The 23,639-nt window shown below is 37.0% G+C and overlaps 1 protein-coding gene across 2 annotated transcripts in view; it reads right to left on the bottom strand.

Annotated features, from left to right (window-relative positions):
* Window positions 1-586: 586 nt before the first annotated feature.
* tmtc2b (transmembrane O-mannosyltransferase targeting cadherins 2b) overlaps window positions 587-23,639 on the bottom strand; it is a 115,262-nt gene continuing 92,209 nt past the window's right edge. For both annotated transcript variants that reach the window (XM_063004796.1, XM_063004797.1), the window contains 7 exons: window positions 22,824-23,008; window positions 21,672-21,750; window positions 18,042-18,163; window positions 13,210-13,291; window positions 8,935-9,049; window positions 3,897-3,960; window positions 587-1,100 (listed from right to left, as the gene is read on the bottom strand). In XM_063004796.1, coding sequence (XP_062860866.1) covers window positions 921-1,100; window positions 3,897-3,960; window positions 8,935-9,049; window positions 13,210-13,291; window positions 18,042-18,163; window positions 21,672-21,750; window positions 22,824-23,008 — 827 coding nt within the window. In that variant the 3' untranslated portion in view covers window positions 587-920. The remainder of the gene's footprint in view (window positions 1,101-3,896; window positions 3,961-8,934; window positions 9,050-13,209; window positions 13,292-18,041; window positions 18,164-21,671; window positions 21,751-22,823; window positions 23,009-23,639) is intronic.

Below are 23,639 nucleotides of genomic sequence, written 5' to 3'. Positions count from 1 at the left end.
CTTCATCTCTGATCTTGCGTTTAGTGCTGAGCCTTATTCCACCTGAGTCAGTTATCTGTGAAATCTGTAAAGTTTGCCCTGTCCTATGGAGTTTGTAAATCTAAGTCATGACATAATAGAAGGAGCCCAAGCAGCATAACTGGTCCTGCTTTTTGGTCAGAAGAATGACATTTCTGATCTTTTCTGTTGGTCAGAGCAGCACTAGCCTTTTTGGATGACTTTGAAATAGCACCTCTGACATTATTTGTTCTCTGACACTCAAACAGTGACTTTCTTTTTGTGTTTTGGGGGAAGTACATGCTAAACCACAGTTCCTAGAACTGTTAAGAAGCATGTAATAGTGAAGACAGTGTTCATTAAAATTCAATTAAAATACTGTGTGTAATATGACACGGGAGAGATTCGTGTGTGTTCTATGGCAATGAGAACAGAATACTATTACAGGAGGCGAGATTCAGATGAAGGGAAGTGTCCTTAAAGATTTCATAAACTAATAATAATAATCTCAATTACTGGAATCCCAAAAATGTGACAGCAAAATGCTTTAACTGTCTTGCAACACATCTTAAAGTTTTTTTATTCCTTACTTCATTAATTTGCTCTTCTTCTGGTATAACCTTTTAAATACCATTAACCATAATTTTATTAAGCAAAATACCAAGAAACTTCAAGTATGTTCCAACAGTCCACTTCAAGGTATGTGCTCCTGTTGAATCCCATGTAGACCAAAAGTCTAGGAAAGTGAGTTTGTAAAAAAAAATCTCAGCCAAGTTTTCAGACATACCGACTGTGAAAAGTCCCAGTTATTCTGGATACAGTTGGTGTTGAGATGCTCAGGCTGTGGATCACCTCAACGTGAGGGTATTTTTTCCACTGAGCTTCATGTTAATTGAGTACTGGTAGGTCAGTGTGTGTTTGATTCAAGGGGCCATTGTCCTCAGTCCTTGTTTTTCCATGATATTCCACAGCTTGCGCAGGTTGGACTGGGTGATGCCATCGTCAGGTTTGAGGTGCAGGGCTCTCAGGTAATTGGCCTCAGCCTCTTGAAGTTTGCCATTCAGATGAAGGATAGCACCAAGGTTCATTAATGCAGCAGGGTACTAAAGGTGAAAGAAAACAAGATGTCTTACAAATCACAATTCATTGTTGGTAGTAAATTCTGAAGGACATTTTTCATACATTCACTTTACATACCACTTTATCCTGATCAGGTGGGTGTGGAATATGTGAACAATAGGGCACAGGGTGCAAATACTCCTTTGGCAGGGTGGTAGTTCTTGTTTTTGTATTTTTCCCATTTTCTTTTCAATCTAATTACTGTTCAGATAGACATGGTATGAACTCTTTAAATACCCCTCCAGTAAAGCAGGTGCCTTGACCAGGCAGCAGGGGCTGCTACTGAACAGCAGCAATCAAGCCCAGTTGATTTCTCTTTTTCTGGCACAGCCAGGTGTGCCTGTTTGGATGCACTGCCAGGTTGATAGCAGCACCTGGGATTTAAACTCAAACTCAGTACGAGAACTGCACCACCCAAATGTGTAGATGGATTTCAGAAGCTTATAGATTTATAATTAGACATAAAGCACAAACCTAAATTTAACTTCAAAATGACCCTATATTATCCAGTATTATTCTGCTGTTAAGCAATCTTGGGTTGCACAAACATATCCAAAGGCCTCATAATATACTAGCTCGAGTACATAAATTAAGTCTAAGACATACTGTTATTTCACAGTCCATCATCTTCCTGGCCACTTATCATCTGTTTTTGCTGTATCAAGGTCAGATGCGTGCAGATTTCAATGGGAACAATATGTTTAGAGCAGCGATTCTGTCAGCAAAAAGGGGTTATAATAGGTAAATAGATCAAATGTGTCTGACATAATCTCTGTATACTGTAGAGGGCCCATCAGTTCCCTATATGTTCATAAGAAAACACATTTACTATGGGGGCTATGGCCAAAATAAAGGCTAAGCTGGCGTGAACAAAGCTCCCGGCTCACACTGCATCTAATACATTTAATTGTAAGAGAGTGACTGCGGTTTAATCTTAAACTCATTACTGGAGCGAGTTTATGCTTCTTTCGGTGTCTCAGAGGAAAGACGGCAGTATATTCTGCAACACTCGGGAGAATTGGACCTCAAAGGTTAGTTTAGCAGACAATTTTAGGCCAGCCGCCAGGCATTTGACATGGAAATATGAAGAAAAGTGGTGATTTGGTGGGGCATTAAGCAATAAATTACCTCTGTATGCAACCTTACAATAAGAGGTCAAACCATAAAATAAGATCTGGGGACCAACTAACTGTAGCTTTGGCATTAACTGTTCATAAGCAACACACTTCATACAGCCAATTCATATTACAGTACATTTACTGAGCTCATGTATTTACTGAACAGTTTAACACCCAGTAAGTTATATAAAAGTACTTTTGTTTCTTTGGTAGGAATAAACATACTATTATGTTAATTGCTTAATATCTGTTATAAAACTCATAAAGTTACTATTTATAAAGTTACTGCAGCGTCAACATGATTGCGTTCAACAAAAGCAAACTTAATGTTCGAAATAAATGTTTTAAAAATTGGCTTACCATTTGATTCAGGTAACTTTGAGGTGTTTTAATGCATTGCTGTATTTTGCATCATTTTTTACTGGTAGAAGCACAATGCTTAGCTTCATAACTAAATCCTAGAGTTCAGTTTCATGGAGGTGGCTGCATACTTCTTTACAATATTTAATTATGATGACTGGGCCCAAATGTAATTTAAATAAAAGCATTATTTACCTTTACCTTATGTATGAAGATTATATTCCTACAGCATCTGGTTATTATCTTGTAATCTTATATCTATGTTTTACAAGTGTACACATCTTGGCTGTGTCCCAAATTGCATTCTATGTTCTAAACAGTGTGTAACTATACTATTGATAACACACATATTATATATTCTATTTAGTACAGTGGGGTACAGTTTGGAACACTGCTTGATCTCTGCCTTTGGGAGATAAAGGCTGATTTATGAAATACACATCCATGTTTGATCCTGCCTTGGTAAAACTTTAGCCCATAAGGAGCTGGAAATCTTTGAGAAGAAAGCAGTGACTTTACCAGCAAAATGCAATAAAAATCATTAATGAGTTTTTGCTTAATTCATTTACATACGGTCAGTAAATGTAATGTTACTCCTACACCAACATGCTAATGTTTCAGAATGACTTTAGTATTGCTCAATCAAAGGTTCAAACAGGTCTCCTCTCACCCACACACCCCTCCTTTATCCACCTCTCACTCCACTCCTTTATCAATTCCTCCCTCTAAGCAATGCAGACACAACAGCAGCTCCAGATGTTGGGAGGATCAGATAAGCTCAGCAGAACCAGCTGTTATGGAGTCAAGCTTAGCTGAAGAGCACAGATGAGCAGGTCAGCTCACCAGGGCAACACGGTCTCAGTACTTATAAACGCTATATTCTGCATAACAAAAACTGTGTGCATGGCGTACAGGATTTATATCAAGCAGATGTGAGACAAATAATTTGCAGCCGTTTGAATGATCTTATTAACCAGATAAACTGACTTTATTACTTGTGACAGTTTTTGTTTCAACCCATGCCATGAAAATTTGAAATAAAATAAAGATTTATAATAAAGAACCTTAAATGAATCTATACATTTCAAACACGACTGACTAGTACTCATTCTTTTAGCATTAAGTGTGCCAAACGGAGATTTTACTCTATTGATTCCATGATTGATGAAGCATAATTAAGCTTTATAATCAGAGCAGTGATTTGCATAATTGGCCAGAGGGTTTATTCAGACAAGTCTGTACAGAGTGAACATGTATAATGATGCACGTATAGAACAGTAGGGCGAATCAGTTGCTACTTACGTCAGGTCTTAGGCTGGCGGCTTGTTTGTAAAACCTCTCCGCTGCATCGTTGAGGCTGGCTTGTCTAAAAAAGTAAAGAAAATAAAAAATTAAATTTACAGAAAAATGTTATTAACTTTTATTAAATTAGTGGCCTTGGTGGTTATGTGTGCTTACAAAGCAAAGTGTGCTAAAGCATTTTAGATAAAATAACTTCTTAGCTGAATTCTTTTCTGGTACAGCCCAGTGTTTTAAATAATTAGAAGAATGTATAATATTCAGTTGAGGCCCTGGGTGGCACTGTTAATAATGCCATGAAAATAGCTAAAAATAAAGTTATATAATTAAGGGTCCTAAAAGGGCTAGTAACAGACTTCTGCTTGCTACCGGATTAACAGTTATTGCATAGCTTGCAGATACAACCTAGGACAGGGATTGTTGTAATAAAATAACCAAGGGTCAGTGACCTTTTGCCAAAGCAATATTTCATAATTATATAATAATAATGTATATATATATATATTAAATCTGCAAGTCCCAGATGATTCATGTGTACAGTTTCTACTATAAAATCTAATTTAAGGCAGTCTTATCAATATGCTCATATTTCTTTTTAAAAATGCATTAATTTAATCCTCTTCTCTGAAAAGTTACAGAATTTATTACCAAATCATCTATCCAGTTACAGCAAAATGTATCATCTGGTAGTAAAGTTCTGGACACAGTGACAGGTAATAATGGCTGCAGTATAATGAGTAATTATAATAAAGAGGTCAATGTTAAATGACTCATTTTAATGGAAGAAAGAGGGTCTGCCCATTAGTGTCGCTAGCATTAGTGTCGACCGGCTTCATTAAATTCTTCTCTTTAAAATGCAAAGCAAGTATCACTTCAGCAAGTAAGTGGTTTTAAAAGAATGAGTTTTTAAGTGAGAACAATGAGATTCCAGGGAGCATAAATGAATAGAAACAATAAAACATACTAATATTAAAAAAACGTTTTAATCTAACTTTATCTCACTAAATAAATAAAAGCTATGTGTTCAAATTCTTTAAGTGAATGACCTGGTAAACTCTTCTCAAACAATCTTAAGGAGTTCTCTGAGAGTGAAGGCAAGAAAAGCCAAGTTGCAAAACTTTTATTTGTATGGCTGTTAAGTTTCACCTTCAGGTACTAAGTTTGGACCAGTATATCCATCATTCATTTTCTGGCCAGTGAAACACTGCAAATATAGGTCAAAAAGTTTTATTAGTTCACTTTATGAAGGATGTTCTGTGGTTTAAGTAGGCTGCAGTGTCCTTACCCTGAACTTCACCAACCACGGAAAGTTTCTGGAAACATCTTAGTCACTTATTCACTTCAGTGCATTCTTAATCATTAATTAGTTTGTCTTTAGTAACATTTCATTCAGATCATGGTTACGGTTTATCTGGGGACACCATGAAGCACTGGCCACAAGAAAATGGGCCAAGGAAATACATCACCAAATTACTCAATCAAATCTAGTTTCAATTTACATCTGATAGGGCGGCACGGTGGCTCAGTGGGTAGCACTGTCACCTCACAGCAAGAAGGCCCTGGCTTTGATCCCCAGGTGGGGCGGCCTGGTCTTTTCTGTGAGGAGTTTGCATGTTCTCCGGCTTCCTCCCACAGTCCAAAGACATGCAGTCAGGTTATCTGGAGATACAAAATTGTCCATGACTGTGTTTGACATCAAACTTGTGAACTGATGAATCTTGTGTAACGAGTAACTACCGTTCCTGTCATGAATGTAACCATAGTGTCTAAAATCCTAATAAATAAATACATCTGATAATCCAACTACAGGCATGTTTTTACCAGTGAGGAAATATTCTGAAGATGGGATGAGGTTAACATAAAGACCACAGCTATGTAATTAGGATAAACATGATACTGAGAGTGATTAATGACAGAAATTGAAGGAAATGACGGCAGTGTGTGTTTGTAAGCGGATCTCTATAAACTGGGTTTCGTGTGTGTACATAAACAGACCTCAGTGAACATTAGTGGACCTCCATGAACTAGAAGTCACAGTTTTACTGTCAGTTATAGACATTCCTCTGTCCAGCCATAATCTAATGTAATCTGATCTAATCCAAACTAATCTAATTTTGATCCCACTGGTCCCCCCAGTTACCAGTTCTTCTAAGCTTCCTTGTATGCACTTATTAAGTGAAAATTAAAATATTGTTAATAACAATATGTTGTTTAGGGAAGCACGGTGGTGCAGCCAATGTATGAACCACACAACATAGGTCATAAGGGACCTGGCTTCTATTTTTCCTCTGGTCAGTAGTTTGGCAGGTTCTACCTATGTCCGTCTTGGTTTCCTCCAGGCACTCCAGAAACATGAAGGTGGACTGTTAACTTTAACATAGCCGTATGTGTGTGTGTTTGTTTGAGCATGTACATGTATGATGCCCTGTGGCGAACCTCTTAAAAGTCTATTTCCGCTCTGTGCCTAAAGCTTTCCAGGTGCCACTGGACCCACTGGGACATTAAACAGGACCAGTAGTGGTTAGTAAAACAAATTTAAAAAATCCCTCCCGAAACCTATGAACCACATAAAGTAAGTCTGAATACTTCAGTAATTTACTATTAAAGTATTTATCAGATAAACAACTATAAATATTACATGGACAAAAGTGTTGGGACACCCCTTTTTATTTATAAATTCATATTTTTCAGCCCCAACAACTGTTAAAAGACACAGACTTCTTAAAGGAGTAGTTGTCATCCTATTTTAATACTATTTCTTGTTGGTATAGTATGTCCAACAAACTTGTCGTCATGTGTCCAAATTTCTTAAGAGGCAAATGAAGAAATGTGTTTGGCAAATACTCAACAATTACATAGTTATACAGGTTCTCAGCCTTGTGTTTTAAGATTTCTAAGATTTTACCATGTTAATATCAATGCTAATGAGGTTCTATCGTTTGACTGGACAACTGATTTACTGCCACTGCAAAAATCAGTAAATTATTGACCAAGCAAGTTATGCACACTAATTAATCATTCGACAACAAGCCGACTCTTTAGATCTGAGTGGCATTGTCAGGAAAAAACTCTCCTCTGAAACTCAAGAGTCCTGTTTTTTTTTCCTTCAGCCTCACTGGATGTTCGAATATCCAGAACTTGTTTAAAAAGGACTGAGGAAACGTATAGTGAGGAAGCAAACCTGTCTGAGAAGCAGAGCCCCTGAGAGCAATAAGAGAGAGCTGCACATTTGAAGCCCTCTGTATACCTCCCTACCCTCTCTCACTCCAAGCTGAGAGTCTTCCATGCTGCAGTCCAAGACAAACATCTAAAGAACACGAGCTCTGAGCGAGCCCGACCACATGCTAGCAACCAGCAGGAGACAGAGCCCAGGACTGCAATTACCAGCAAAACTGTGGATGCTACAACCTACCACAGCCTAATAGCTCATTCAAAATAATTAATTACTAAATATTACAAAACATAACACAATGTGAGAAAGCTATTTCAGACAAATGGATGTAGGTATATTATATAGACAAAAGTGTGAGACACCTGACCATGAGAAGTTGACACCACTTTGCACCTATAAAAACCAGTATTCTTTCAGAAAGAATGTTCACAATACTTTGGAGTATGCATGTGGGAACTTCTATGCAAGGTCTCTGCAGGCCTAGAGTTCCTCTACAACTTAACAACCCACATTTTTACAGATTGGGGTTTGCATGCTAACAGAGTTGGAAGTTATATTATATAATTGATTTTAATACACCTGTTTGCAATACGTTTGGTGAAACATGTGAACTCACTTATTACAAAAGATCTAAACATACCTGTGGCCATATAGTGTATTTTTAAAGCATGTGTAAAAAAGAGTCTAATACTTGGTTAATGGTTTTAAAAGTGATTCTGAAGGTCAGAAAAGAACTTCTAAAAGACTGGAACATTCAAAACAGCAGGAGGTTTTTGAATGCCAAACTCGGGGGATAAGTAATAAAGTGGAGGTAGTAATAGAAAGCTCATGTTGTGCCGTCTGTGGAAACAAAATGCTGCTGCACTTTTATGAAACAGAATTGTACTGTCACGAGTGTTTGGTAAGATCCAAATCGCTAATTCTGACTTCTCAGGAAACAACTTATTTATTTGGCCCTTTAATTAACAGGACAACTGACAGGGAATACACAACATATTAATAACATAGACATAGATCTGGCTTATAAAAAGCACATTTCCTAATTCTGAAGGGCACTTGAAAATTAGTGAAAAGTATAAACGTATAACCAATTGTAAATACATTTTCTAACATCCCCTATGGCAAACGAACAGTTGTAAAACAAGAACACACAATGTTACTGATGTAAAACACCTGAAAAAAAAAAATCTGCAATTGTGGATTTGATTAAAACCAAATGCTTCAATATTTGTGCACCAAGATGAAACAATAAAGCACAGCTCAGCCCCTCAGTCTATAAAATAGTTTAACTGCTTACTTTGTAGTTAAAGAAACAGCACTTCCACCTTGCTACTGGAAAATATAGTTAACAATGCATAACTCAGACATCTTTCAAACTACAGGCTGTGTCCCAAACACTATTCAATATAATTAATAAAAAGTTAAGATAGCACCAGTGCCAGTGGTGTCCTAATCTGGCAAAGCTTTTAGTATTTTAGTGTGGAGTATATAACAATGCTTCCTTTCTTTTCTTGGCTATAACTTTTCAAACAAAGTGTTTATCCATTCTTCCAAATGCTTTAGGTCCTAAGGTAGAACTTGAGAACATATGGGATTTTCTTTACTTGGAAAACATTTGTGCCTGTGCAGCAGTAAAAAGATTCTCATCCCAGCAGGAGTGTTACTGATGCTGTGAAACTGTGCTAATGATTATCACCGAAATCCCAAACTGCACAAGATGCTGAGTTTGACCTGTAAATACGTTTGCTGATACCCGCTGTCCACCTTATTCTATTAATCATCCAGAGTCCTTGAGAATCCTGGAGTGACCTTGATATTGTTTATGATTCTCACACACGTCTCAGAGTAAATCTCAGCTTGGGGTCCTACCTGAGCATATGTGCAGCACTGAAAACCACATCAAACTCCTCGCTGTCAAGCTGAGCAGCCTTCTGTGCCATCTCAGCCGCCTCTAAAAGTCTGGATTCCTCCATCAAGAACTGACCTGAGGAAAAGTGTGAGAGAGAGAGCGACGTGTTACACAGTTTATCATACCTATCTACAGGGCAAGTTTATACCATTAGCTTTGAGAGGTGAATCCTGAATACCCGTTCCACTGTATAATGGTTCCAGTGAAAGTGGGAATAGAAGTGGTTAGTGATGAACATTAGTGAGCCACTAATTGATCATGTGTGTTATATTTATTATTCATTTTTACTACATTCTTTAATGTGGGTGTAAGGTGGAAACAATTGCCAAATTAAGGTGCCAAATTTTTACCTCTCATCTACTCACTCACTGACTCACACCTGCATATTTTTGCTATGAAAGTGGGGTAATTGGTAATGGGGTACCAAATTAAATTAAATTTATTTGAAATCAGGTGTATTTAAGGACATTCTGAGGTGATTCAAAAGAGCCTAAATAACTATGATATAAAATACTTATCTATGACTCCTGATTACAAATACAGTATGATAATGATTTGATTTCATATTTATGTTTTACCAATGCCTTATTCTGGTCAAAGTCACAGTGGGTCTTGTTTCCCCGAAATCACTGGGATCAATGCAGTAACACACCCTGGCCAGGGGCCTTGGCAACCCCTTTACCCCCCTCCCGACATAGACAATCATATTGGTATGTAGATGCCTGACCAACCGATTCCAACCCTTCGGACCCCAGTATAATTAGTATAGTTATAATTTACTTTATTTACTGCCACACTACATGAGTACCAAATAATAATAACAATAATCAATTAATGCCAATATTCCAATGTGTGTTTTAAATGAAGCACTATTTTAGGGATTTTGTTTTTGAGTTATTTTAATGTGTATTTTATCTTTGTGATCAGAACAGATATCAATCAAGTCAAAAGTGCTTCAATATGTGATGAGTCACCAGAGTAAAATACAACACACACTTGTATTTGGGGCCAACGAAACCCCACACTTTCAGAGCACTGCCAAGATATAACAAACACATCTATACTCTGGATACAAATATATATATATATATATATATACTGTATATATATATATATATATATATATATATATATATATTAGGGCTGTCAAACGATTACAAATTTTAATCGCGATTAATCTCAGAATTTTACATAGTTAATCGCGATTAATCGCATTAAAAAAAATCTGTGTAAATGTTATAGAAAACAAGGATTTTTAAGTGAAATGTTACAATTAAAATGGTGAACATATTTTATGCTAAATGTACTGATGTTAAAAACTGCTGGGACAAGAGAAAACTCTAAGGGAGTTTTATTCACTCACATATTAGGCAGTAATACTATCTAGCAGAGACCCTTGACTTCGTATAAATGTCAGATGCGCAGTTATTGTAACTGTAGACTTTTCTGTGGTTTTATCGTGACGATGGTTTGATGGACGTTTCTACACGAAGTGAGTGTGTTTTCACTAGGGATGCATCGATACCATTTTTTCCCAACCGAGTACGAGTACAAGTATTTTTGTACTCGCCGATACCGATACCTATTTAGAATGATGCAATCTGGAGCATTATGGAATAGTGTAGTTTTTAGTGTAAAATAGTGCAGTGGAACAGTTGCTTGCCATCACTAATTGTAAAAAAAAAAACACCGCACAGACATCATTGAGAAAGCTTCTGACAAGCTAACGTAAACGTTCATTAATAAACGCACGTCATTAACGTTGTGCACATCATACATGCGATGCGATTCTGCTGATTGAAATATTTACTTTAAAAAGATAATACAGTCCGATCCCATCTGAGCCGATTCTATCAGCACGTTCGTGGTTCACCTCGGTAAATCGTAAACGACTCTGAGTCGACTCCCGCTCTGTGGTAATAACCAGTATAATTAAGCCTGAGCTTTATAAGGTAAGCGAGTCACACAGAATGTTCTGTAGTATTTGGTGTTTATTTACAACCGCATCATTCATCATAACAGTAAACACGGAGAGATGACTGAGAAAAGAAACTTACGCTGCGCTTACAATGAATCGATTCCTGAATCACTTGTATCGACACTGTGAACAGAGTATTGAACACAAACAGCGGTCGCTGCTTTTGTAACCGGTTATCTTCACTGTTAGCTCTATTTTTAAGGGGTTTTTTTGTCAAACGGAACTAAATAACATTAAACGTGCGTGTGAGTGTGGTCAGTGAGAATAATTCAATCTGTCTCCCGTGGGTGAAAAATGAATTGCTTTAGTTTTAGAAGTGAAAAAATCTCGTAATGTAATTAGTGTGTTAACGGCACTATTTTTTTTAATCGCGTTAAATTGAGATTGCGTTAATGCGTTATTATCGCGTTAACTTCGACAGCCCTAATATATATATATATATATATATATATATATATATATATATATATATATATATACTATTTTGGAATATTCACTGTGTGCACATCAAGAAACTCTGTAGCTAACAAAATCTAAATCCAAGTTCAATATTAACAACTACTAAATATTACTGTGGGCAAATAAAAAATAATCCTGTACAATGAATTTTATGACTTGTGATATTGTCTCCTAAAGCCAGCAGAAGAAGGAAAGATCTGGCAGCCGAACAGTCTGGTAGAAAAGTGATCCCAGCTATTTGAAGAGGTCTGCACTGTATCTAGCTCCACCATTTACCCCATTTTTAGTAATCTTGGCAGACAAGTGGGCTAACACGATTTAGCATAGGTATTTAGATACGGTACGCACAGTTCACTTGACAATGGAAATGATGACAAATTGCGGGATCACAGATTAGTAACTGTGCTGTGGTGAACCACATTGTCTGGTGGAAAAGTGGTATAACGTGTACTAATGATCCCTTAAGTTTTGGGAGCTGATTTACTCAGGGAAAGACTGATTCGGAATGTTAAGAGCCAGAATTCAACTGGAATAAATGCTGTGACGGCTTTTGGAAGCTGTTCCAAAGCACCAAACTCATGCCAAACCAGGCATTTCCCCAAAAAGCTCTGGAGGAAACCTGACCCAATACAAGTGTTCTAAAGAGAATATTAGTAGTCTACCACCATCATTGATCTGGCCCCACTTTTTAAAACATATCAGGGCTAAAAGGAGAAATACTGTATCTTCAGCTACTCAGCATGCTGGAGGAAGGTGTCAGAAATGAATCTCTTGGAAAAAATTAGTCAAGTTGCATTAAGATCCATGCTGGAAACATATAGCTCACATATTACTGAATAATAATAAAAAAAAAACATAAGGAATTATTTGTTTGACTGTGGGACATGCTATTTTTGACATTTAATAGCCATACAAGAATCTTGGCAGCTCAGCTGTGTGAAGGGATGTCAGCACTGTTAGCTGACTGAGCTGTGATAGTCGCTCAGTCTGTTCTCCAAAATGCTTCATCTGAAGCCAAACTAGATATGGGAAAGTGATATTGTTAGATTTTGTAAAATTTAGACACGATTCCTCCTATACCACCCAGCCTCACGCACTGTCAACCACTCCATCATGTAAAACTGATCTATTGTACTCAATTCTGGCAGAAGGGGACAGCAGATTTGCACATGCCCCTCCGTCATGTACAAAGCCATCAAGCTCTTGGACAGAACCGTGTTTTCTAAAAGCTGGCTGATGTGAATGCTTGTAAGTAAATTCAAGCATGATTCAATGCTAGATGGTACAAATTTTAAATTTGGGGGAAAAAATGAGATCACAAAATCTAGAAGAGTGTGCATTATGTAAAATAAAAAGGGCAAAGCACTCTGATCTAATTATAGGGAAGCACAGATTTGTAGAACAAGTCTCCAAGGCACTGAACATGAATCAGAGCTCAATGGAAAAAAAATACAAAGTGACAGCCACAGGGCCTAGGTCAGGACTTTCCTTTATACAATGTAGTCAGGAATCTACAAGTAGAATTGGTTAAAATAACTACTTTAACACCGACGAAGAACTTTTTCTTTGTAATAGCACTTTTTAGATGACACAGGTTTAAATGAAAGATGATGCATGTTGACACTATATCATTTAATACCAGCCATGCAGCCATGCAAGCGAGCACATTTCACAGTTGCAGGCAGCAAGCAAAACCAATTTGACACAGGTGATTAAACCCCTAATTCCCCTTTCCTTATTAAAAAAAATTCCTGTAGTTTAGTTTGAACCTCACCTGAAATAAAACAGCAGTACTTACCATAATGCATGTAGCAGTTTCCTTTAGTGGGATCAAGTTGAATGGCCTTTACAAAATACTTCTCTGCTTCTGCTTTCTGACCCTAAAACATAAAAAAATTAAAGGTGATAACTGTAATAACTGTAATGCTCATTTATTTGAATGTACATTTGTTTAAACATACTGATATGAGTGTGTTACACACAGTAAGATAAGAGTGTGTTACACACAGTAAGATAAGAGTGTGTTACACACAATATGGCCAAAATCATGTAGAAACCTGACCATGAGCATGGTGAACATCCTGTTCCAAAATAATTATAACGTCATTTTTATGAAATGGACTTCACTTTTCTGGAAAGACTTTCCACTACGTTTTGGATTGTGTCTGGGGAAATATGTGCCCATTTAGTTAAAGGAGCATTTTTTAAATCAGGTAGGTTGAGGTTTGATGGGGTTGAGGTCAGGGCTCTGTGTAGAAGACTGACACTAAACTCATCAAACCATGTCAATCACACTAAAACAGGAATCTTCCCAGGAACTGTTGCCACACAGATAAATCATTTTGTTTATTTTAGCAATGGGTATGGTGGAAATCACTCAATATGCAGGAGGATGGTGTTCACATTTTTGGCCATATAGAGAATGAATGTGAAGGTAATAAAATAACACTTTGTATTTATTAAACTCTTAAAACCCACTGATGTATGAAATAGATTTCATGGTCATCTGCATTATAATGCCATGCTTTCACACCTCTGCTGATAAATAATGCAAGAGTTTAGCTATAGAGCAGGCAGAAAAAAGTGATTTATTCGAATTTACATTATATAAAGAGAGTTTAAATCTCAGTCCAGCTGTGTGCAATGCTAAATCAGTTTTATGCATTTCCTTTATCTTTGAGATGTACTGTTTATTATTAGACATGCATGCTTGTCTCTACAGAGCATGGACTTAAATCAGGAGGACAAGTGTAAATCAGTGTACTGCACATGGTTCACATTAGGGAAGCACATAAACTGAAGCTACAGTACCAAAAGTATGTGAACGCCCCTTCTAATATGTGGATTTTGCCATTTCAGTCAAACACACTGTACCAGGTGTTTAAAACCCCACAGTCATGTAACTTTCATTGACAAGCACTGGCAGTAGAATAGATCATACTGCATAGTAACTTTTAGTGTGGTAAAGTCAAAGGATGTAACCTATACCATCCAGTCATTTCATACTATTTTAGACTTGCTAAAATGGCCTTGGTTAATTGCAATGTAATTTTAGAGTAGACATATCTAGGTTCAACAACAGCTCAGCAGTGACACATTAAGCCTTAATTACTAGGTCAAGCTTAACTAACCAGCCCAGACTATGTGCAGTGCCAAGCATTGGCTTGAGTGTTGTTAAGCTTAGTACCTGAATTTTGTCTCAGTGAAAATGCATTCAATAGATAAGTTTAAATAAAGTATAAATAAAGTAATAAATAAGTAATTAGCTAGTTTGGTTGATGCCAGGAGAACAACACAAATCATAATTACAGGGCAAACTGGTGAGTTTGTTGAGAAATAAATGATGATCTGTGTGTTTTCTAAAATAAGCCTTTAGAGATTAGTAAAATATATCAGACATACTATATGTCATATGGCAGCAAAGAGATATTAATGCCTATAGTTTTTTGTGAGATGTATAACAAACACAAATTAATTTAAAGTTCATTGATTTAAAGATGTTTGCACAGGTAGTGCATATTTCAGTTTCCAGCTCTATTTTTAAATAAAAGTATATATGCCATATAGGTCTATAAGAAATAAATACAAAAGGAAACAATAAAGCCTGTAAGCTTGTGTCTAAGGTTACTAATTTCCATCTCTTTACAGCATGTGTTCATGCTCAGGTTATCACTCTAAAGCAATATCCTGTCTAGCCTTTTTTCCTCTCAGTGCATGATCTCCCCTCTTGGTTTCCGCTGACCCTTTAATCTGAGCGTGACATCAGACAGACAACAGACAAGCCGCTGTTCTGTCCTCTCTGAGGTGTTTATGAAAGAGTCTGAGTGTGATTAGCTGAGGAAATGACAGAATTCAATAACATGGTTGAAAAGCCTTCTCACACCCCTGGGCTTCGACTCCATGACCACCTGGTGTCAGATAGTAAAAGGTCAAGCAGGTCAGCTCAGCAGGGGAAAGCATTGATTTTCATCCCATCAACCTGTATCACCCCTGACTGCCCATATCTTACCACCCCCTGCTTCTAGATGACGCCCAGACATGAGAAATTTGAAAGGACAAACACATTCTGGTTTGTGTGCTTGTTTATGTGTCTAAGTGGTAAAGGTTGTAAGTTTTGCCAAAATAGAAGATCCATTTTGATGATTAATATCACAAGCTAAAAGTGAATTTTAATTTATCAGGATTGTGATGGCACTGGTAGCACCAGTAAACACACGGTGCAGGACCTGGAGACTAAACAGCCTTTCAGAACACACACTAACTTATTCACTTACTTACACACACATAGGGGCAAGTTACAGTGCTCAGTTCACCATGTTGTTTGGGGGTAATTGACCTCATGTTTTTGAAATGTGAGAAAAACTCAAAGCTGAATGATTTTTTTAGGACGAGTAAAGAGATGATGAGAGACAGGAGACAAGGATCAAAGCCTGGTCTTCTCAAAGTCAACAAGTTGATCAGTCTTATAGAATATAACATTCTCCCAAAGTCTATCACGATATTACAAAATAACCATGATCCTCTAATACTGGACAATATACACTATATAACCAAAAGTATGTGAACCCCTGTTCTAATTATTAAGGAGTTTAGCCACACCCTTTGCTAACACGTCTAAAATCAAGACTTTGAAGATGGTCCTTTCTTGTTCATACTTAACTGTACCCATCTGCACAAAGCAAAGTCCATAAAGACTAGATTCAATTTTGTGTGAAGGAACTCCAATACCGTGCAGAGAGCCATGACAATAAGCAAATGAAACATCTTTGGTACAAACTGGAACGTCCAGTGCTAGCCAAGCCTCCTCTTCTAACATCAATGCCAAACCTTACACATGCTCTTTTGTCTGTACAGGCACCTACACACTCTAAAATCCTGTGGTGAGCCTAGATAAATCTATTGTCAACTTAAGTAAAAACAGATGAAAACCACTTTATTTTTCCTTAAACAACAATATTTTAAGAAGAAACCACAATTCTGATGCATGATTGTTATCCCATAGTTTAGTCTCCAACAGAGGTTACTCACTTTATTTTTCACTTATTTATCGAATCGCTGAACAGTCTCACATCATTTCTCAGATCCTTCTCCAGCCCTGAGGTGGCATTGTTTATACTTGAACTGTGTGTGCCACCCCCACATAACTCAACCTCTCCATAACCAGCTGTCTGCAAATACACCATGCTGCAGGGTCTGAATTTCATCCTTATTCCAAATGAGTGCAAAGCTGTTAAGATAAGACAGCATTTCTTCACTCCTCTGGGTTTTTCATCTCAGTTCAGTGTATGTTTAGTTTTTAATCCTTTTAGACTCTACTGAACTCATCTTGCTTGTTTGCTGGCATCTTTTAAAAAGTTTATTGCCCACTCTTTGTGACTTTTCCACTTTAGAGTGCACAGAAACAATTGGAAAAAACAAATATGTGCTTTATTTATTGTGAACAGTCTACATTTTAAGATTCCAGTTCCATTGTTTTGACACCATCAGGACTGAATGTTACTCTGCTTGTTGCTGATCGTAACTCATTTTCTTATATAATAAGCAAGAGCTCTCAAAAGGTGAACCAGAGACGTGTTTACTTTATTATTCTAAGACACACAGAAAGTCTTAACACTTTGAAAGCAGTAGCCCTACATGGCCGAGAGTCAGGAGCATTATTTTACTTGGTCTTTAGGTAAAAAAGTTGGCAATTCTGTTGCTTTATACAGTAGACTGAACAACGATAACAATTAATTTTGAGTGTTTAAGCTTTGGTATACAGACATTATTTAAGTGTCAGCAATTCTAAACAGCAAGAAAAAACATAATGATGACTGTTTTGACATTTAAAATAATATTAAATTTTACCCATATGCTTTACAGCACACTTAGAACAGTCCAATATGTAGTGGTTTAGTTTTGTAAGTTGATTAAAAGTGGTCAAAAACTAGAACTCTATGTTCCACTTAGCCGTGCGGTGGAAAAATGATTAGCTGTGATACATTATAGGGGTAATTAAAAGACACTAACTCTTCAGGACAATGCTGACCGCTAGATTATAAATCATTCAGCAAAACTAGTGATGTTATTATCAAATACAGTACTAAGAGCTGCCCATAATAGGACACTAACAGATCTACAGTCCTGCTGTTCTGTTGTTGTAACCTTATGGAACCTGCACAGACTGAATCAGACTGAACGTTATAACCAAATGTTTCTCATCAAGAATGAAACAAATAATATGTACAGTGTCATTTCTTCATCTCTGACCCACAGAACATATATCTTTTTGCTTTTAAACAATACAGACAGCTTGAGATTATTCTTTTCTTTGAGTTAAATTACACGTGGCTACTGCTGCCAGATCAGACTAAATATGCATTTAAAAATCGGGACTACCTGTCTGCTTAGATTTGTAAATGGTAAACCAATATGAGTGCTGTTCTTTTCTGTATGAAAGGGTGGTTGGTTCGGAGTGTGAGGTACTTGGCTAGAATGGAAATGAGAGGAGACAGGGCCAGAGTGTGTCCCCCTCCAGTACCACAGTGATTCAGAGTACCATCTGCTACCACTGCCTGTTTGTTTTACTCTGATTTCGCTAAGGGATCTAGGAATTGTAAATGTGGACTTTGTCATGGTAACTCTACTTACCGTCATGGCCAGAAGCTTGCCGTAGGTCAGGTGTGCTGGTATATGGTCTGGTTTGGCCCGGAGAGACTCTCTGTACCAGTACTCAGCCTCTGTGAGCTTGTTAAGCCTTATGTAGGCCTCTCCTGTAATAGATGCAGACAGAAGTCAGGTCGTCAGGTCAAGGGTTATGGAAGCACCCACCCTCCCCCCGTTTATTTTATTACAAGATCTTATAACATCCAGTCATCCAGTAATACAGAGTAAAATCCCCTGTCGTCCCAAAACAAATCAGTCTGACTGTGAAACATAATCTGTTCCTTTAAACCGGTTCCCTAAACAAGATAGCTGCTGCATTATTTTTTATAGCCATGTATTCTGTAAGTCAATTTAAGTCATATCAGGGTGTTCACAGTGTCGATCATTTTAATGGCGAGTAATGTTATCAAATAATACAAGGTTGTTAAAAAAATCAGCAAGACCAAATGTAGTAATCAGTATAGGTGGTCAAATTGTATTCATGGCCATTTGTTTTATTTAATTTGTTTTTGAATATAGAAGCAACAAATTTTTGTTACAACCTGCAGCAGATTAACATTATTTATTCTTTATTGTACAATATTGGAACAAATTGCTCTTACTTAAACTAAAAAGTTAACTGCCTCTTCGAATAATATAGTTGATACTTATTTCTCTACAGCCAATTTACCAGAAAGTGGAGTCAATCTTCTTGCAGTCATATTTACAGTGGAGCGCTTCTGGCTCTGGATTTTTGCCTTACAGAGGCAGATGGAGAACGCCAAAATTATATAGTAAAAGTTAGAGGTCCATAAAGACCTCTAATTGTCGAGGTTTGTACTAAGGAACCCAAGTGGCCAACACAAAGACCTAAACTTATCCTGATTAGTCATCTTTGGAATAAATTAGAACATCATTGTGAGCCACAACGTCTTGTCCATTTTAATGGCAAGTAATGTTATCAAATAATACAAGTTTTAAAATTTGGATTTATCTTTCTATTTGTTTTATCTGTATCAAGTCATAATATTTAATCTAATATAATATTTTGAAAGTTTGTCACTGTTTATTTCTCCAGCAGTTAACATTTCCCTTGAATGTATATGAATAAAAATTTTGAAAATATACAATAATTATATATTCAATTTATAGTCTACCCTGGACTGCAAATGTATTACAATGTGGAAAAAGATGTTAGTGTATTCATATATTTAAGGTAAGTTGTGATGCATTGTGATTGAGTTTTCCTAATCATTAACTGTGATAATTTCACAAAGTCTAAGCCCATTCATAAATAATTAAGAGTAAACAACGTACTTAAAACAACAACTACTTAAAACAACACACCACCACCATCAATCAGATCAAATTTAACCTGGAACAGCAAGAAGGAAATAAAAAGTACAAGGATTTAAGGTGATGGTTGATTTTCTGTGTGGCTTTTCTTATCACTGACCTCGGTGTAATGGTCTGGAATAGACATGACTGACTTCATCCTTCAAATTATTTTATTTCATTTATTTTTAAACACAGAGGTTTTTTGTTACAACCTGCAGCAGATAGACATTATTTATTCTTTATTGGACAATATTGGAACAAATTGCAATTGCTTAAACTAAAAAGTTAACTGCTTCTTTGGATTAAATAGCTGATTCTTATTTCTCTACAGCCAATTTACCAGAGAGTGGATTTAATTTAGCAAACCTTTATAAGCTTTCACTCTTTCATGAAACACACTGGTACACTTCAACATCATTTCAAATTCATAAATGAAAAACCATCTGGCTAAATTAAATGATTAAATATAAATGACTTATGTATTTATATTTGTTGTTGCAGGCGGCACATTTAATGCCCTCTTTACACACCTTGCAATATATTTAAATACATGCCATTAGGATTGGCAAGGGTGGATGGTTTTGGCTTCATGCAGTCACAGTGTCCCTTATGGGAGCAAGTAAATAAAGTTCTGCTTCAGTTCTATGGCAGGAGAGTTATACTCAGAATCAATTAAAACTGACACAAATTGTATAGTGCTGAAAGGTGTGTGTACGCTTGTGGTGAAAACGTATTCCACTGCACAGCTCAGAGACTAAAAAATAAAATATAAGCCTGATTAACACTAAAATTCAAGCCATCCTGGACCACTTTTCTACATCCATATGAGTAATGTAATCAAGAACTGAGCTGCAGAGAAGACATACAAAGATGAAATATATCAATATCTACCCCAAGACAAATTTATCATATGAACAAGAGAGACATTTATTATCAACCTCAGCATACATAGGTGGAAAATCTAAGTTCCAATAAGCAGTTAAGTCAATCTTCTTGCAGTCATATTTACAGTGGAGCGCTTCTGGCTCTGGATTTTTGCCTGACAGAGGCAGATGGAGGAAGCCAAAATTATATAGTAAAAGTTAGAGGTCCATAAAGACCTCTAATTGGCAAGGTTTGTATTAAGGAACCCAAGTGGCCAACACAAAGACCTAAACCTATCCTGATTAGTTATCTTTGGAATAAATTAGAACATCATTGTGAGCCACAACATCTTGTCCAAAATCAGTATCTGATTGTGCAAATTCTTTTTTGACTGAATGAGGAGAAATTCCCACAAACACTCCAAAATTCTGTGGAAAGTCTTTCTGAAAGAGTGGTGGCTGTTATTGCCACAAAGATATTCAACAATATTAATGGCCATGGTTTTAAATTAGACGTTCAACAAGCTAATAATTGGATATTTACATTCTTTTGCCCATATAGTTTATGTTTAATGTCTTCGAGATTTTCTGGTTTTGTGTTTCAGATCTGTATTATAGACTAAGTGAGAAATAACTTTTACTATACTTATAATAGCGCTATCTGACACACTAAAAATAATTAATACAATGCATATCATTGCCATTTTTACGTCAAACTCTTCGGTAAGCACAGCAAGCACTATGTCTGACAAATGAAAGAACATCACCCGGCTAATCCATCTCTACCACCTGTACAGTAAAACATGGTGGTGGAAGCATCACGCTATAGGAATGCTTCTCAGTAACAAAGAAATGGGGACTGAAAATTGAAAAATGCAGCCAAACACAAGATTTTCCTTAAAGAAAACCCCCTCCAAAGTGAGGTGATAGTTTATGACAGTGACCCTTAGCAATGACCTGTAGCAAGTCTCTCAATGACACTGAGTGGCTTAGCCAAAGCTTAAATATCACTCAATATCTGTGTAGAGACCTGAAAATGGCAGTTAACTGATGCTCATCCTCCAGTCTAACAGAGCGTGACTGGAGCTTTTATGAAGAATGGGATAAACTGCCCAAAATCCTCGACTATACTAGTGATTATATGTGATGCTTATTACACCCATAGTTGTTGGATCAAGTTTTCATTATACTGAATTTTATATTAATTTAATTTTAATTATTTCCAAAAATGTTTTAGATTAAAAGCAATGCCTTATACAAACTTGAGCCAATCACAGTGGATCCTCAGATTTTTGGCAAATAAAAAGGTATTGTATGAATTAATAATGCTATGAATCCAGGTTTTAAACCTGTCTTTATAACAATAAGTGATTTTATTAATTAAATATGATAAACTGTTTAGCACAAAGTAATTAGACTGCACAAACACACTCACCCATCATGTTGTAGAGACTCTGAGGAGCAAACTGACGTGGCATTTTCTGTATGGCTTCTTTGTACGCAGAAATAGCTTCCTGTGACAAAAACACCTACATATAATACAAGCAGGCAACTCATTCATCCTCTACACAGTCAAGATGATCCCAATCTCTCTGTGATGACCAAAATTAGGAGCATTTTTGTTAGCCATTATTGTTTTAATAATAAAACATGGTAACATAAAAAATGTGAAAGCAAATAAAATTAGACCAGTGATGTTTTTACTGCAGCCTACATCTATGTTGTTATGGTTATGCAGAGACTTGCTGCGAAGGCACCCAGGGTTGTTTTGACTGTACGCTGCTGCTATATGTGACTGGCATGTTGAAAGATGAACTGACGCCTGGGTCTGGGTCCGCATGTTCAGGGGAGGGGGTTTCCTTCAGGTATGTTTCTGTATTTGGCTGTATTCATCTGTCCTTTATTTCTCACAATTTCTGAAAAGCGTCCCCATAACATGATGGTATCAACACTAAGTTTCCCTGTAAGGATTGTATAACCAAGGTAAAAAAAATATGGCTGTTGTTCTGCTCGCATCTTATCAGACGAGAGCACGATTTTTCTTGGGTTGCCAGAGTTTTGACGTGTCTGTCTATGCCTTTCACTCAACAGTGCCTTCCAAATGACTTCTCTGCCTTAAAGGCCTGATTTATAAAGTGCTGCAGAGATGGTTGTCTGTCTAACAGTTTCTCCTATCTCTGCACAGGACTTTCTAAGCTTACATTTTCTTTAATCTTGCCCTGATCTATGATCAGCCAGAATTTAATCACAAAAACCTGGAATGGCTTGGTCTTTGTCCTGACAATGCAGTGTAAATTCTATGTGCTTATACACCACGGTGTGTGCCTTTCCTAACCATGTCCAGTCAGAACAAACTGCAACAGGGACCCCAATGGAGTTTAAGAAATCAAATCAAATTAAGAAGCCAGCACAAACCCCCTCCAACATGGTTGAAGCAGCCAGGCGCACATTTACACCTGCCACTAGCGGAAAGACTCAGCATGTTTGAAGGACCCCCTTCAGGTTACTACAAAGGGCTTCCATTAATTAAACACAAAGCTTTGGAGAAGGAACTACACACGCCTTTATGGAAAACAGGGCAGCTTACCTCCTGGTGGCCCTGTTCATGCAGCAGCTTGCCTAAGTTATAGAGGCAGCTGGTGACAGAGCTCTTGTGTGCATGAGGATCCTTCAGGTTTTCATCAGGAATGTCAGCACAGGTATGAAAAGTGCGCTTGGCCTCGTCTAAGCGCCCCTGGTTCATGAGGATGATTCCTGTGTTCAGGTAGGCAGCTGAGAAAAACAAAAAGGGAAAAGTGGTAAGTGGTTAGAGTACTAGACTAGAATGAAAGGTTGCTGATTCAAGCCCCAAATCTGTCAGATAGTCAATGTTGAGCCCTTGATAAAGTCCCTTAACCCCTAATTGTTACAGTTAACAACTGTGATTTGCTTAGGATAAAAGCTTCTGATAAATGCAGTGAAATTGAAATGAAAAAAGGTGTGAAAGTTCACTGTTCATTACTGTGCAGGCTGAGGATAATTAGGCTCTTTGGGGCTTGAGGAAGGTCTGAGGCTGATTTAGGCAGATAAATTGGCAACTTGTCTGTGGGGTGCCAATACATATTCGACACTTAGGGGGGCTAAGTCAAATGTAAGAATGAGCAGAAGTATTGGCAGGCTAAGATGCGCCAGCCTTGATGAACTGCCTCTGAATTAGAGTATTTATTTGCACGGCTTAATAGCCATTTTAAACAGCAGATTAGATAAACAAGTCTATTCTCTTTAAGAAAGCTAATCAATTCTTATCTCTTTTACCTCCCTAATTTCCCAATTAATCACCATAAGGTCTGCAATGGGAACTTTTAGTAAAACATTACAGGTGGCACGACTGCATATATCACTGTGTGATGTTTAAAATTGCAGC

Source organism: Trichomycterus rosablanca, chromosome 11, assembly GCF_030014385.1.
Source record: "Trichomycterus rosablanca isolate fTriRos1 chromosome 11, fTriRos1.hap1, whole genome shotgun sequence".
NCBI lineage: Eukaryota > Metazoa > Chordata > Actinopteri > Siluriformes > Trichomycteridae > Trichomycterus > Trichomycterus rosablanca.
Note: the sequence above shows the minus strand (reverse complement) of the source record. Positions and strands in the feature narration are given on the sequence as shown.